We start from the raw sequence: 17,824 nt of genomic DNA on the forward strand, positions 1-17,824 counted from the left end.
TGCATAGGAATAATACTATCGATTTAAACGCTGCAGAATCTTCATACAATAATAACTTCACATTTCAAACAAAATCGTTTTTTGCTTCTACTCCGGTGAATAGAATGTTAACTGAAGTAGTTGAGCAGGAAAATAATAGTTCCGAAATAAATAGCTCATTTGATAGTCTGGATGGAAGAAGATTAGTAAATATTAAATATATTTTTGAGTCTATTCAATCAATAAAACATCAAGGGTTTGATTGCACGTTTCGTGACTTGGAGTTTACTAAAGAAAAGAGGAAAGGATTTTGCAGTACTTTTTGTTTTACTTGCAAAGTATGTGGCTCAAAAGAAAATATTAATAGTGAAAATCCATCTGATAACATAAATATAAAGGCTAATATGGCTGTCGTATCTGCCATCGTAAATACTGGTCAAGGATATTCTCAACTTGAAGAATTCTCTGCAACTTTGAATATGCCGGTAATTTCTAATAGGATGTACCAAGAAATGCACTCAAAAGTGTTTTATTATACCCACAAAATGGCTTTGGAAGGAATGTTATTAGCAGGGAAAGAAGAAGGTAGGCTAGCTATTGAAAGGGGCGATGTAGACCAGTATGGTCGTCAGGCGCGTACACAAAAAAATATTTTGGGGGGGGTTTTGGTTGTACATTTTTTTAATTATATAATCTAACCTAAACTATAGTCTAACAAGAAATTTACGACCATTGGTCGTCCTAAAATAGCTGTTGTAGCCGATGGTGCTTGGAGTAAACGCTCTTATAGAACAAATTATAATGCATTATCTGGTGTTGTAAGTATAATTTATAAAATGTGAATAAATAATAAAATAAATTAATAATTTTGGATTTCAAATAGGCTTGCATTATTGGAGCAGTTACTAAAAAAGTTATTTTTTTCGGCGTGAGAAATAAATTCTGTTGTGTGTGTTTTTCGGCGAAAAAGTATGATAAAGAACCAGGGCCTCATCATTGTTTTTTGAATTGGAATGGACCTTCCACAGCTATGGAAGCAGACATAATTGTCGATGGGTTTAAACATAGTTTAGAGATGCACAATCTTATTTATTCACAGCTAATTGGTATAGTAAAAATATTTTTATGTTACACAATATTAAAACAATATTAATTTTGCCTCGCTTCTAAGACGTTTTATATTTAATTGTTTAGGTGATGGTGATAGCAGCGTCATGAAACGTTTACGCATTACTAAACCTTATGGACCTAATTTTATAATAAAAAAAGTTGAATGCACCAACCATTTATTGCGAAACTACATTAATCGATTAAGAGATTTGACAAGTAAACGAAAAAATTCCAAAGGTGAGCGAATACCGGGTTATCTCAGAAACAGTATTCCAACTCGTCTGTTACGATTACGGTAAGCTGTCACCGAGGCTGTAAAATATAATCGACAACTTCAGAAAAATATACCGTATGAAACCCGATTAATGGATCTAAAATCAGATTTGGTAAATGGGCCCAACCATGTGTTCGGAGATCATACAAAATGTAGAAAGTACTTCTGTCAGGGCACAAAAGAAGGTAAGACCATTGAATATAACTAGACAGTATAATATATTTTATAATTTATAAATATGTTAAGTAAATATAGGTACATATAGTATATATTGTTAACAATTATAATATAGGTGAAGATAATCTTGTCGATGAACTAAAACAATTTGAACTATGGGATGATATTACACGTGCTAGAAATTTATTAACTTATCACACGGAAAGTCTAATGTATAATTTTAATAATAATGTCGCAGAACTGTACAACTCAATCTTGGCCAAATTTATCGGCGGAAAACGGGTCAACTTTTCTCACAAAGGTAATATTTTAATTTTCACCTTATTTAAAACATTTTTAATTTTTTCATCTTGTCAAAATTTAAAAACATATTAGAATCTAATACCATACATACAAATTGTATTTAATATTACCTAGTGGCAAAACGGGCCTATAAACAACATAACATAAACATAAACATACAAATATTGAAAGGAAAGGATACCAAAATGCAGCCAAACTCCATGTGCTTGAGCATAAATGAATGCGATTTTAGAAAATATTATATTTCTATATAGAATATTGGTACTTATTTCAATATTTTTTATTTTTGTTATTTCATTTTATTTCATACGGAGTAAACTCAATTTACAAAAAATATATATCATTTTATATAATTTATATGAATTCATTTATAGCTGAAAGTTTTAGACTATAAGCTTTTTTTTCAACTATTGGTAAGTGGTTACTGGTTACTAGTATATTATTATATAACATTTATTATTTATATATTTAAATTTATATACAGTATCTATACTATTTGTTTTATGTATTTTTTATTTGTATTATACTTTTTCATTTGTAAATATTTAAAAATGTGTGTAAAAAAAGAACTAAAAATACGTCTAAATTGTTAACGATTAATAGTTTACTAATTGTGTTTTGTGCATAGGTATAAAATAGATACCTATATTAAATATTTACTGGAATTTTAACTTTTGTATTTATTTACATGGCATACAGAATAGATACCTACCCTTTTTTCAAATGTTCTTAGTGCACTTTCATTTATAATTAAATTTTTACCATACGGTTAAATTTGCTATGCTTGATTTTATTTGTTGGGTCGAAAAACTTGAAAATTTAATACAAGGCTCCTCATCCTTACACATTGTTACAATATCATTTTAAAAATACTAAAAATATATTGGCAACATTTTTTATAAGTATTTAAAGATCAAATTTCGACAAAATTATATAAACAGTGCAAATGGATTAATGACAATTCAAATAAAAAAAGAGAATTACAAAATGCAGACAAATTAAAATTTTTTAAAAATAAATACCTAATTGATTGGTGCTGCATAAAGTACGTATACTTTTGATGATTTTAGTAATAACTTAGATAAAATGAATAGGTAGGTCTACATGACATTTTAATGAAAAATTTGTTTGATTATATTGTATACATTTTTCAAGAAATCTTAAAAATTAACCTGTTATAAATAAAAATAAATGTTTATAAATACAGTATATTAATTGAACCTTGTAGTTGTAAATTTTTATTATTGTTTGTATAATTATTTCTGTAAACGTGAATATATTTCGAAAATGTTTTCATCAATCGAAAGCCATTAAAATAAAATTTTTGATTTTGTTGAGCAAACATAAGGACTTAAAGCTCCATCGAATTTAATAATAAAAATTGCAACAATATCATTAACTCAAACTCTTAATGGTTTATGATATACTAATTGTAGGTACCTAGGTATTATAGGTATATAAAATAATTACTGGAATATTAGTTATTGTTTATTTGAGTAAAATACCTACGTAAATAAATTAAGAATAGATGGGTCTCATCTTTCCAATATTTTTTAGTTTACTCTTTCTTAATTTTCTAACAGCTCTTATAATTAATAGTAAATTAGAACGCTCTAAATTAGTTTCTTTTCCCAATATGTTAATAGACAATAGTTGAAGGTTTGATTATTAATTAATAATATAAATAATTATTGTAATGACGATCAGCGGAGAGCAAAATAAATGGTCACTCATTTCAGTGAACATCGATCGGTAACGTAAAACAAAAATAAAAATTGATGCCCGTAGACACAGCGCACACGACCAAATCATTCAAAATAAAAATAGAGATTATTTGATTATTATTAGAAGTCGGACTTCGGGATCGGGAGTCGTCGACGTCATGACGACTGACGAGTGACGATAAAAACCAGTTATCCCCGCACCGCGACAATCGCGGTTACGGCATTTGGAATAAAATACGAATTTATTAATATTGTTTGTTCTTATCGCCATCTATCGAGAGTTTTAATGTACGTCACCGAAAAAACGGCCAGTGAGCAATCTATAGTATTTATAATCAATGTTATTATGTAGTGATATATTTAGTTTATACTTTATAATTTATTATTATTTATGGAAATATCAATATTACGATTACGAAGACTATTTCCGATGACCATCGCGTATATATTTTGTAATGTTTATACTTAATCGCTATTAGCGTGTAGTGCATGTATTAAAATAATAGATTTATAAATAATAAAATTAAGTTCATCGTATTCATATTCGTGTCTTCCATTTTTAATTTTAAGTCGTACACAAATACAAATTAAAAAAATTTACAGAATACAGGCCCAACCCAGCCCCCATACCCTGATATAAAATGCTCGTCCCATTAAAGCCCAACACTATTCTAGTTTTACAGAGATAACAAACGCATTCTTGTGTAGTATTTTCTTAATAAGACAAATATAAACCATCTTAAGTGCAGTTAAATTATAGAAAAAAATATTTACTTCATTACACAAAATTTATTAGTTTTTTTTTTCAAGTGATTTATTGTTTTCAGCAAATTATAAACAAAATTATAGGGGTGCAATTATGTCAAATGGCCAGGAGAGCTAATGGACATTGCTAGTGCGTGGCTCTACTAACAACGGAAGAATACTATGCAAAAATATGCAATATCAAAGTTTTAAATGATCTCAGATTTGATTTATTTCTTTAGCATTAAAAATATCCTTCCAGATTACGATTATGATGGAGCCCCTTTGAGTCTTGTGGGCCCCGATGCTAGGCATCGCCATCCGCCCTGGTTGTTGCGCCACTGGTAAACACGATTTATGAAACTATATTAAATCAGTGGCGCATCCAGGCGGATGGCCGGGCGCATATAGAATCCCGGAAAATAATCGTACATAACGTAGAATTCTAGACTGTAAATACTCAGACCGTATTTTCACAGACCGTAGAAATCTAGAATTTCATAAACCGTATTATTCCAGACTGTATTTCGGCTGAAAAATAAATACTCATACCGTATAGTTACCGACCGTAGTATTACGGAAATTTTTTTTTGGCCGTATAATTCCCGAATTCGATAATTTTCATACCGTATTTTTCCCGACTGTAAAAATCCGGAAATTCACAAACCGTATAATCCCAGACCGTATAATTTCCGAATTCGATAATTTTCATACCGTTTTTTTACTGATTGTAAAATACCGTATAATACCAGACCGTTGGATTGGCAGTGGCGTATTTGAGAGGGGCATAGGGGCATTTGACTTCTTATATTTTTACTGGTTTAAAAAAAAAATAACTATTGCATTAAAATTTCCTTATGTTTGTATTTCCCCCCCCCCCCTGAAAAATTATCCCATATACGCCACTGAATCAGGTCCATGGCCATAAGTCATAAGTACACCATTTGAATAATTATTTGTTCTAATCAATCAAAAGCATATTTGTTAGTTGTACCTAGTTAAAATCACTTACATAATTTTAGTGTATAGAATATTAAATAATTATGAAACAGTATAATACATTCATGGTGAACCTATTTAATATCATTATCATTCAATACATAAAAAAAATAAATCGATACTATATGCGTCGAACACTTATTGTGTAATTTATACACTATAATTATTATAGTATAATATAATATTACATATGAGTTTTTTTCAATAAAAAAAAAACATGACCGTATTTGTACCTTACAGTGTAACTCTTCTACTAACTCACCTATACAATATAACTCAACACTCATAATATATTATCATTACAAATATTTTTCAAATACACTCCACCTAAAGCAATGGTTATTGGGGTAAAAATTAATCAAAAAGTAGTTTTTTCATTTAACTGTATATTATTGTACCTATATTTTCGATTTGATAAAAAACACTTACAAATTAATTGGTAATTCAACATACAACTAATAAACTAACCTACTACAAATATATTTGGAATTGTTTTACAAAGATTATTATGGTTTATTAATATTTAATAATCGTATACATAAAGAATTAATAGATAAGTAAAACTATTTTGCTTCATTATTTATTTCACATCATGATATAATTGTATAGATCAAGACTACACAAATATTACACTAAACTGAAGTAATGGGTAATAACTAATAAGTAAGTTTAGTAGATGAATTATAAATAAAAATAACAAATAGGTAAAAGTTTAAACTTAACCACAGAAACTAACAAATGAAAAGTTATAAGTTGATGAGATATTGAATGTTTTTATTAGATTATTGAATAATTAAGCAAAGTAAATTCTTTGAAAGGTCACATGCGTTCTACGGCATATAGGGCACACACAGTTAGGGCCGTCTAAACTAACAACACATATGCCACACAGCCAACCATGCCCACACGGTAAAACAATAAATTGTTCTTCACTATTGAGGGTCGTCGCTGTCATACACACTAAACACAATGAGGCTGGTACTGGTTCACGATTGGCCACTTCTAACGGTACCTCTATTTCCAATGGTGGCAAATTTTCTACTGGCGCTAGTACTGGTGGCTCGTCATCAAATTCTACGTCAGGGATTTCTTCATCATCTTCATTGTTTTGAAGAGCCCAGAGCCTTTGTCTCTCTATGTAAGCAGTACTTAAATAAGAACAGCGCTGTAAAAATTGCCATAAAGAGATGAGGCCTAAATCGTATTGCTCAGAAGCATTTTTGATTCGCCGAGAATTTGCCAAAAATTTGTTTCTCAAATGTCTTGTTGGAGTTAAATTATTTGAAATTTGGTTGACAATGATATGGTAATTTGTGTGTATTTTACTCAAATGATCTAAATCCAATTAAAATAACCATTAAGATACATAACGACAGCAAATTATGGTGTGATGTTCACCTATACAATTTGAAGTATTTTTTTAATTTACCTAAAAATATCCATAAACTTGGATGGTTGACGGAGAATTTCAGTTTAAGTGCGTTATGAAAACTCTTCAGGTTATTGTTCGTCCTTCGTGGCAACCCATGAACCGAGACAATTTCTGGCCCAACATTCCTTAACCAGTACCTATAGATATTTTGATACACGTTTTATTCGATAGTTAAGTATCTTATTTTATTAGTTTAGTTTTGTATGATATTTCATGTTTTTATTATAGATCATATTATTTAATTTTTTGGCTTTTTAATTTAATGATAATTGATGATAACTGTTACCTATTGTAGATTATATACAAACCTCTGATAATATTGTAGTAGGGGTGAATGGGGGAATGCCGGTCACCTAAGCGGGAATTCGTGTATCTCCGGTAATAAAAAACCAAATATTTTTCTACTGCTTACATTAGAACTATACAGTTGTTAGCTACTACATATACAATTTTCAAAATTTTAAATTAAGTGCAACTTCTTTTTATTTTTATTTTTTAAAAAATCGCAAATGACCGGTATTCCCCCTACCCTGGGGTAATACCAGTCACACAAAAGCCCCATATAAACACATAGGTAATTCAACATTTATTATCAAAACATTACATTTTACATCAAATCAGTTTTTTTAAGTAACACATCGTTCTTATGTACCATTGAGAAAGTAATAACAATGTATACATACTAAATTAATTATCTAGCCTTAATAATAGGATCTATCAAATAGTATCGGTTTATATTTCTTTAAATAAAGTAATAACAATTCATAACAAAATAAATATAAAGTCTTTTAAATTTAAAAATACAGAACCCTTTAATATTTAATTTTTAATACGTCTTAGAAAAAATAACAATATTAAATTAGGATTAATTATCCATTATTAATCATATCAGTTCATATTATTAAAAATAAAGTAATAACAATTCTTAACAAAATAAATTTAGTCTTTTAAATTTCATATTATAGGATCCTTTAACTATAGGTAAACAACTTGTTTTACCTACTAGTATTTAAAAATAATAATATATGAATACCTAATATACTTGAAAAAATAATATGTAATTAGGAAGTGCTTATTTCTTGGCCATTTCTTTTTTTCTGATCATCCTCATGCAAATGTCACAAATATAGTCAACTGCAGTATCAGCTCCACTACATTCTGAATGTACCCAGAAATCGCATTGTGTGCACCTGTACCACAATTCATCTTTTCCACTCTCTTCGCATATTAGGCAAACCTCCTCGCCATCATTAACATTATCATCACTGTTGTCAACAACTATTTCTATCATATCAACATCATTATCTGAACTAGAACCGATGTCCTCAAATAATTTTCGTTTTGTTAATTTCTTCTTGTTTGACTCTAAACAAAGTTAAATAATATAATAGTTAGTAAAGATACATTTTAATAAAATAATTTGTATGAATATAAATCATAAAAAATTTACTCACTCTTTGGTTTAGGCTTTTGTTCTTTTTTTTTGAGGGGGAGCGGCAGGTTTTTCTTTCTTTATTTTCGTTTTTCTTTTATTTTCTTTTAATTCGAGTATCGTTTTCATTGGAGTAGATGTTATAACAGTAGAGTGCTGTTTTGTAGATCTTCGGCGAACCACTTTTGGAGATGGTTTTTTTGGAATTGGCGTAATTGATTTAAAGGTAACAAGATATTCCGACGATGTAGATGTAGAAGGCACGGAGTTTTTTATAACATTATTTGTAGAATTTGATGGTTCTTCAGAAGTAGAATTCATTTCAATAACAACTGGAGATAAGGTGTTGGTATCGTCAGTAGCAAATGTGTTTGCTGCGAAAAAATCCTCTTCGGTAAAAATATTTGGGTTCATTGGATATATTCCTGTCGAACTAAACCCAGATACACCTTTTTGTATTGTTGCCACTATAGAATATGCTTTATTAAACAGTTCAGCCAAATCATACGGGGTTATTTTTACAAGTGAATTTGACTTCATAAATAAATCACATTCTCTTTTAAATGCCTGCTTTAGTGGTCCAAAAAATGTGACATCAAGAGGTTGCATTCGATGTGAGGTATGTGGTGGCAATGACAACATAATTACATTATTTTTTTACAAAAATCATAAGCAGGCAATTTAATATGGCTTCCATGGTTGTCTAATATAAGGAGAACGGGTTCCGCCGTTGATGGTTTCGTATGATTAACAAAATGCTGTAACCAAACAAGGAAAATATCCTCATTGGACCACCCATGGTACCCATGGTTGGTACACTGATATACTGCACCTGGAGGACCATTTCTTTGTAATTGATGACACATTCTCTTTCTTGGGAAAATAAATATAGGAGGAACAAATGTACCTGACGCACTCATGGAACAAATAACAGTTACGTTTTTATCACTTTCCCAGCTCGTGACAGAACCTACACGTTTTTGGCCTTTAGGTGCTATTATTCTTCCTGGGTCTTGTACGGTGGAAATTCCGGTTTCGTCCATATTAAAAATGCGGGAAGAAACAAATGAATACTTTTCCATTAACATCTCAAGATTTTCAAAAAAAAGTGAAACTTCAGTTTTGTTAAAAGCTGTTATACGACTAATACTGGTTGCTTCAGGTTTTCTAATGGTTATTGATGGATTACGTCTAATAAAATTATAAAACCAATCTATTCCCGCAAGTTTAAGACTACTATTAAAATTGTGTTCAAGTTTGTTATCTTCTGCAAACGTAAAAGCAGCACTTCTTAATTGCAAAGGTGTAATTCCATAAAATAGTTTTGCCAAATCTTTTATATGTTCAGTCATATCATTTTCTAGATCAATACAAAATACAGGTTTACGCCCAAGATTTAAAATTTGGGTTTGGCCCTTTTTAATCCTTTCTTGGAGTGTGCTGAACGGAATACCATAGGCTTTTGAGGCTTTTCTAATGAGTCCTTATTGGAAATTGCACTCATAGCATTTAATAAGTTTTCATGTGACCAATCACCTCGATTTGTAACTCTAACATACTTACGCGGCATCTAAGTAAAAATATACTTAATTATTCAATGATAATAAACAAATTTCTAGGTAGAGAACTATATTTAAAAAAATAAACAAATTAATAACGATATATTATTATTAATTTGTTAATTAATATTGCATTTTAATTGTGCACTAAAATATAAATGGGGCAATACCGGTCGGGATATATAATATGATAATTGACCGGTATTACCCCACACACTTTGACTGGTATTACCCCTTTCGTATATGTTTTACACAAATGACTAAAACATTAATTTGATGATAAATAGGACTAGATTAAGTATAGGAACATATTCTGTATGTATTAAGGATTATATTCTACTAAAACAAAGTAAAGAAAAAGGAAAAAATCTTACCTTACAAGGATGATTAAGTGTTCAGATTTTAGTAGTGAAATGTGATAAGAAATGTTATCACATTTTTGTTCGGGAAAAAATCATACGAATAGCACGCCATATTAAATTTTAGATAACGATATCATAATTTATTAATCAAAAGTGTTTGTATAACCTCAAATATGATAGTTTTGTTTAAATGTTAGTGACCGGTATTACCCACTGACCGGTATTCCCCCATTCTTCCCTAACCGTTCTAAATTGACTTGATGGTTAATAACAAATGCTCTGATTAACATGAATCCAGTTTCCATGCTTTGAGCCGGTAACAGTGGAAGGCACATTAATAATCGGAATACTTTTTTTGCATTATCGTTGTTGTTGATATAATTTAAATATTGTAAACTTTTCATTTTTTTCCATAGGGCCTTTACAAAAACAATCATTATAATTAATACTTACACAAATCTGATAAAAAAATACATAGTAAAAATCATGATTTAATCTTTTTTTTGTCATATGAAAAACTAGGTAGATACTTTGATAGGTATTATTTTTACCTGGTTATGATGGAACCAGCAACCCACAGAATGGGCACCTGGAAACACTGACATTAACACATCTCTCAATGCTGTCTCGTAGTCCGTAATAATAACACTTGGTGTTAATGTTGGTAATAAATTATTTTTGATGAACCGAAAAACAGATTCGTATGAAGTTCTCGTCTTCTTCTCCATTAGTACGTAAACAATAGGTATTGACTAAATAATGTTAAAAGATTATGAACAGATAGATAGATTTGATTTTAGAGAGTAGGTATCAACTTGTAAATAAAAATATTGTGTTTTAGTTTAGTTGATTTTCATTAAAATAATAAAAAAATATATATATTATAATATTATATATTTCCACAAAAAAGTAATAGTTAATTTCATTTTTAGAATATATGTGATGTATATATAAATACAAATGTTGGCAATAACATAACAATTTTCCACTATAAATGTATTCTTTATAAATTATTCGTAGGTAGGTATTTAAGAGAATATCATGATATTCTGGTATTTGCTATCTTCTTATATATGGACAATATTGAATGTAGACAAAATATATTTTTGTATTTCCGATATTTTAACTACTACTAGGGTATTTAAAAATAAAAATATTAAAAAATGTCTTTGAGTTTATATTGTTACATTTAATTGTACGGAATTATTTTTAGTTTAGTCTATTGATAGCAAATACCAGTAACCAGTATGATTTCTACTTAAGTCTTAATTTATCATAGAAGTCTTAAAGTTATCTTACATAATTTTGAACCATGCAATGTAGTGTTAACATTTGGTAACCCATGTTTGAAGGAATAACTTTAAACGTTGCATCTGCATGGATTTCTTGGATATCATTCATAAGAACCGATCTAATAAGTTGTGTGCAGGCAAATATTATACTTGTCTTGTTATCAGTATCCTGCACACAACCTTTGAATAAAACATTATTACAACATGCGAATCTGTTGAGCTGTCCATCCTCAAATAATGTTGCTAATTCTCGTAAATTGCCTGGCAATCTGGGCAATGAATTTTTCCTTGCCAAACGCATCAATGATTCTGCGGTTGATCAGGGGTATAATGCAGCAGCTTCCATATGTCTATTATAGGAAAGTTTTTTTTTAAATATTTAGGTAGATTAGCATAAGCATGTGCACAGGGGATTCTGGGCGTGCCTGAGCACCCCCCGACATGTAATTGGGGCCCTAAAATTTAAGTAATATAGTTACTATAGTTATTATACTATACTATATAATATATGGGTCCGTATTTTAACTAATTTTAATAGAAAAAAAATGTTATTTTTTCTAAAATATAAATATTTGATTAAAAAAAATATATATGTTTAGGGATAAATAAATAATACAACGTAAAATATTTTAAACTTGCATGGTAAAACTTATTATGATTACAACAGCTAGTTGTTGCCTGCTAGATGTTATCGAATACTAAAGTAAAAATAATAAAAAATAATAAATAAATAATGCAATTATCTAAAAATAAATTTTAGATCCAACTATTTAATGAAATATTATATATAATTTGGAACTAGTAATATCACTATTCACTGATAAATATGTGATTTAATTCCGTGTTACTATTAGCATAGAACAGTTATGCTATTAGAGACCATTATACGGGTTATGGCGTTATTTTTACATTTTGTAAAATCGAAAATAAACACAACAAACTGATATCTACTATTTGCTATAATAATTTTAACATTGAAATATTATGATTTGACTGTTAACTAAAATAAATATTATTTACGACTTTACGAGTTATTCTACAAGGATCACTGTCCAGTGTTCGCTGATTACTAAACCAACGTTGTAATGTTATTTTATTTTTTTAAATTAAAATCATGCTAACTAAAACCGGTTGCTCTAATATTGAAGTAGATTTGGTTATAAATGAGTTTAGTATTTTAAGTAATAGGCACACGTTATTATAAATTTATCATTTTAATATTAGAATATTAAATAAAAAACTTTAAGTAATGTTTATTTATGCATTATAATTTATTAAAATATGTACATGTCTTGTTAAGAGAGGGCCCAAATTAAGAAAATGGCTCGAAAAAATTGTAGGACCCCCCCCCCCCCCGCCAAACATTTTACTATAAACAGCTAAGAATTGAAAATATAATACTATGCTGTCCATAAGTTAAGCTTAGAATAATTATAAAAATAATTGAGGGTTATTCAATTAAAAAAATGTAGTGTTTAAACTGTATAAAGTTTTAATTTTCACAAAATCAATATATTTACGCGTAAAAACACGATTTTCTATCAAAAAAATTTTGATTTTTGTCATAATTAAAAAGGTATTTTCAACCCATCCTAATTAAAAATAAAATATATAACAATTTTTAAATATAATATATCCTAGACTGACAAGTCATCTTCGTTCAGAATCTAATAAGTATAAAATAATTAAATAAATAGAATGTTTAAAATGTAAAATACATGTGCGAGTGTATATACTATAATGCAATAATATTATGATAATATAAATTGGGTCTGACTTTTATATTATAATGGACATAATATTATATATAATCATAAGCGTGTGCAAACTTCATTGGCAGAGTATGTAAACCAAAAATGGAACCCAACAATAAAATCGGACCTTTCCCACTAAAAAAATAAAAAAAAATTCAGTAATAACCTTCAATTTAACTTTTTATAAAACCATTAATATTAATTATAGTGTTAGGTACCTAAAAGTTCGAGTCTACGTTTTATCAGCATGAGGGTTTTGAACTAGTTTATAACTTACTATACTATAGCTATACTTATAGACAATTTAAATTTTCAAATTTTCTAAGTATTTTTTTTTTTGACATTTGTCCGCCCAAAAATGTATATACAAATTTTTTCACTTTTTCATTTTCTAGTATGACATCAATTGGATTATTTTTTAAATATTCAGACATTGAAAATATACTGGCTATGTGTGTTTCACTTGTTTGATAAGCACACACACAATTTCTGTGGTCCTATATTCCAATTAGTGAATCCTTTTTTTACTGAATGCTAGATCATTATGCCCTCTTTTCGATGTTAATTAAAGGGCAAAACAGCGACAAGGGAAACAAAATGCAGCATCTAACGTTTGACTATACTCTAACCAATTATAATCTTGATACCATTTTGAATAAAAACTTCTTTTAGAAGTACTTACTATTTTACGAGGAAATTGTATATTCATTGGCTGATTAGGTCCTTTCTTAATCCTTTCCTTTTTTCCAAGTCTATTAGATGACAGTGGTATCACTGGGTCCATGGGATCAGTTATTTTATTTTTACAATCATTATGTGGTTCATGGATCTAAAAATAAAAACCCCGTATTCTTTTGGTTATTATAATTAATGTATGTTGATTATGTTGATCTTAATAAATAATAAAGACAAAGAAAGAAACATTTAAACATGCACTAGGCTTTACTTCTAAAGTTAAACCTAATCTAAACCTAAATATAATTATAAATATTTTTATTATAATTATATAAATATAATTCAAAATAAATTTTATTTTTATTTCAAATAGGTATACTAAAACATTCATTGCTGATTTCAAATGAGTTAATTAGATGCAGCTAAACACAGTTATTTGGTAATAAAAGTTATGATTAATGATTAATATAAATGTATTCCTAAGACATGGTACATAAATAATAATAATAATACATATACAAATACTAAACACTATACAAGACTAACAATGTATATTTTTGCTATTGATAAAACACAATTCACATAGGTATTAGGTATGTATAATTAATTTGCTAGTAAGTAGTAACATTTAGGTATTTATTAACTATTAACTTCACATACAATATTTTAACCGTGGATTAAAGTATCATCCATTTTATTTTGTGGCTCTGCACTGGAACTTGGACAATTTTCACCCTTTAAACATCGTTAAATTAAACATTTAAAATATCATTATTCATATATCATAATTATTAAATGATCATTAAAATTGTTATTACTTTGGATAAATTTACAGCATTCTGTTCTTTTTGGTGTTCTTTAGATTTATCAATTATTTTATTGTCATGAGCCTAAAAAAACATAATAAGTTAGTAAGGTATAACAAATTTTAATATAGTACAATTATTATTATACCTAACACAATTATTGGTGTGTCTGAAAAATATATATAAATAAAAAATCTCTAATGGTAATAGTATATAATATTAATACCTTGGAATTGAAGAACATATTTCGAATGTCACCACACATTTTTGCATAGTTTTTAAGAATTCTTTTTTTTTATTTCGAATTTTTTCTGCGCCACCTTTACGTTTTGTAGTCTTTTCAGATTCCGAAATGTTAGATCATATACAAATCACAAGACACAAGCATATTAAATATTATCTAATAATTAATAACACAACGATAAATTCGATACAAATCAAATTGTATTATGTTTATCGTTGACGCAATCGACTTACACGTTTCACAACAACTGTCAACCGTTAATCGTTACTTGATATCATAATCATAAATAGCAAAACAAGTACCTAATCGCAAATCGGTAGCAGCGCAGTGTTGCCAATATGACAAGACAGCAGTTAATTATTTATAAAAATCACAGATATCTATACTAATCACTAGTAAGTAATAACTTATAATAACTTATTACTAATAAGTAATGGTTCTATATACAAATCTGTGATAAAAATCAATTTTTCGGTAGTTCTGTGCATAGAACATAGATTGTTCTGTGGAAATCATATTAATAATGCAACATTTAAAATGTAACCTCTAAATGTTTGCTCGACTTAAATTATACCAAATTTTCGGGTGGGGGAGTTGATTAGGGTGTGCTGCTGCATACCCAACACGCCCTGTGGCTCCGCCTATAATAATAAATTATTATCATAGGTTATTATTAATAATATATATATGTGATTATATATTATTAGTCCGTAGATCGCTGACACACTCACATACTACCCATACTTGATACTAAAGAGCCTTTATTATCTAGGCTCTTTATTTGATACTAGTGATAATATGATATCATATTATATCTAATCTGTGCCCATAGGGCCATACACGGTGTTAATATTATCATGACGACCCGATTATATTATACTTTAGCAGTAGTGCCAAATTGCTAAAGTCATTGCTAACTTTGTATTTATTTCTAAATTCTACCATTGTTTATCATACTAATAACTAATACTACAGTTAAACATTATTTTTATTTATAATAAAATTTTAGTTCTATTATAAATGGGTTAGAGTTAGTAGAAATCAAGTTAAGTGTGATTCATTTGGCACGCACATTGTGTTCTGTTATGGGGATTACATTTTCAGCTGGTAGTGGAAGTGAATCATCAAAATGTTTTTGACCTGGACCAAGTACTTTTGCTCCCTATTATATAATATGCATGCACATGTAATCAATTTGTCTGTAGTTTCTGGGGCAGTAGCAATAGGTAGGAAAAAGAGTCTGAAATAACTGCATAAAATTCCGAAATTATTTTCAGTTGTTCTCCGAGCTCTAAATAGTCGATAATCATATACAGCTTTTTATTGATCATGTACAGATTGCTGTCTTGGATAAGGTTTCATCAGGTTTTCGTGCAAAAACTTTATCCCCTACAATGACATTGTTCCGGGTATTACTTTTGGTGCTGGTATATTGAATGTATTATTTCTTATAATTTTCCCTATTTTACACTTTAGGTAGATACCAGCATCTCCCTCTCTACCTAACTAACCAATATCAACAGCAGTGAATTTACAATCCGCGTCAACGACTACTAGCAAAACGATTGAATAGTACTCTTTATAGTTAAAATATAATGATCCACTTCGTTTGGGAGCTTTTATTATTATATGTTTCCCATCTATCGCTTCGACACAGTTCGAGAAATTCCATTTTGAAAAAAATTGACTACTGTTTTGTCTTAGTTGATTTTCTGTAGGCGACGGTATAGTTAACTCAAATATCCTTTTAATAATGGTCTCAGCAACTTCTTTTAGTATGACACTTATCCAGGAATGACTAACTCGATATTGAAAAGCAAGTGACCGAAAAGATTCTCCTGTTGCCAAATGTCTGAAATAAGAAATCAAATTACAATTTGTGTTTTAAGTTCTGACTGCAGTAAACGATGGGCCTACGTAAGGTATTATTACCCTTTAAATAGATACAATAAATTGTTTATAAATACCTAATAATATTAAAACTTTGGTTTGAATACCTAGTTATATTTATTTATTAATTTTTCTTGTAAAACTTATATTTATTATAAAATGTTTTATAATAATATGAGTTTTGACTTGGATTTAACTTGAAAGTTATACGAATCAGTTTAATATTATGTAATCTTATTTTTATTTTTATTTTGTAATGCAAGATTTTAATTTGAGTGATAATTAATAATTAGTTTTGTATAATTTTTGATGCACCTCTTTTTATTAAATACATGATATTCCTTTTTAAATAATAATATATTTATTTTATTTTTACAAGAAATAAACAATCTGTATCATAAATTATACTAGACACAATAGGATTATATTATAAAAGTTAACAGGTCATGAAATGTTGTTGAAAGGAGCCACCCATTGATGAAACTTTCTTTTAGTTTGAATAGTTTACTTTAATAACATAAGTTAATTATTTTATATATATTTTTTTTGTAATTAATTTAATTTAAGAAATCACGGCATCAATTACGTTTCAAACGACTCGGAGGATTTCCAGGTATCGTGGGAGTGGCCAAGTTTTTTACAAGATGATTTGGATGATTATTTAGGCGGCAATGGAATCTTTTATAAAATATTTTTGCTTCCTCATTAATTGTTTTGAGTTTTAATTCAGTGTGTAGTGTATGATTTGAAACATAGGGCGGAGCATTCATCAGTTTTCTAAGTGCAATATTTTGAAAGGTTTGGATTTTCTGAATATTTGTCTTTTTCGCATTGCCCCAAAGTTGAAGGCCGTAGGTCCATAGTGGTTTTAATAGAGTTTTGTATATAAGAAGCTTAGTTTTAGTGGATGTGTATTTATTATTGCATAGTAAAGGTTTAAGTAAGCGGAGTCGATGATTCAAAGCTAATCTTTTAGTTCTGATGTGATGAGCCCACGTTAATCTTTGATCAAGCATAAGGCCGAGGTATTTGATTTTTGGAGAGTAGGGAATCGGAAGGCCGTATAGA

The 17,824-nt window shown here is 28.8% G+C and overlaps 1 protein-coding gene across 1 annotated transcript; it reads right to left on the reverse strand.

Moving 5' to 3' along the window:
• Window positions 1–6,103: 6,103 nt before the first annotated feature.
• Window positions 6,104–11,733, reverse strand: LOC107171417 (uncharacterized). Its single transcript, XM_089220803.1, has 9 exons — window positions 11,395–11,733; window positions 10,647–10,847; window positions 10,314–10,514; window positions 9,738–9,744; window positions 9,082–9,657; window positions 8,355–8,641; window positions 7,939–8,105; window positions 6,740–6,879; window positions 6,104–6,645 (listed from the first exon to the last, which is right to left on the reverse strand). Exons 1-9 carry the CDS (start codon window positions 11,686–11,688, stop codon window positions 6,104–6,106), a joined length of 2,415 nt encoding a protein of 804 aa, XP_089076929.1. The 5' UTR covers window positions 11,689–11,733.
• Window positions 11,734–17,824: the final 6,091 nt, after the last annotated feature.

Source organism: Diuraphis noxia, unplaced genomic scaffold, assembly GCF_037042655.1.
Source record: "Diuraphis noxia isolate RWA-SAM2 unplaced genomic scaffold, SU_Dnox_SAM2 contig0001, whole genome shotgun sequence".
NCBI classification, from domain to species: Eukaryota; Metazoa; Arthropoda; class Insecta; order Hemiptera; family Aphididae; genus Diuraphis; species Diuraphis noxia.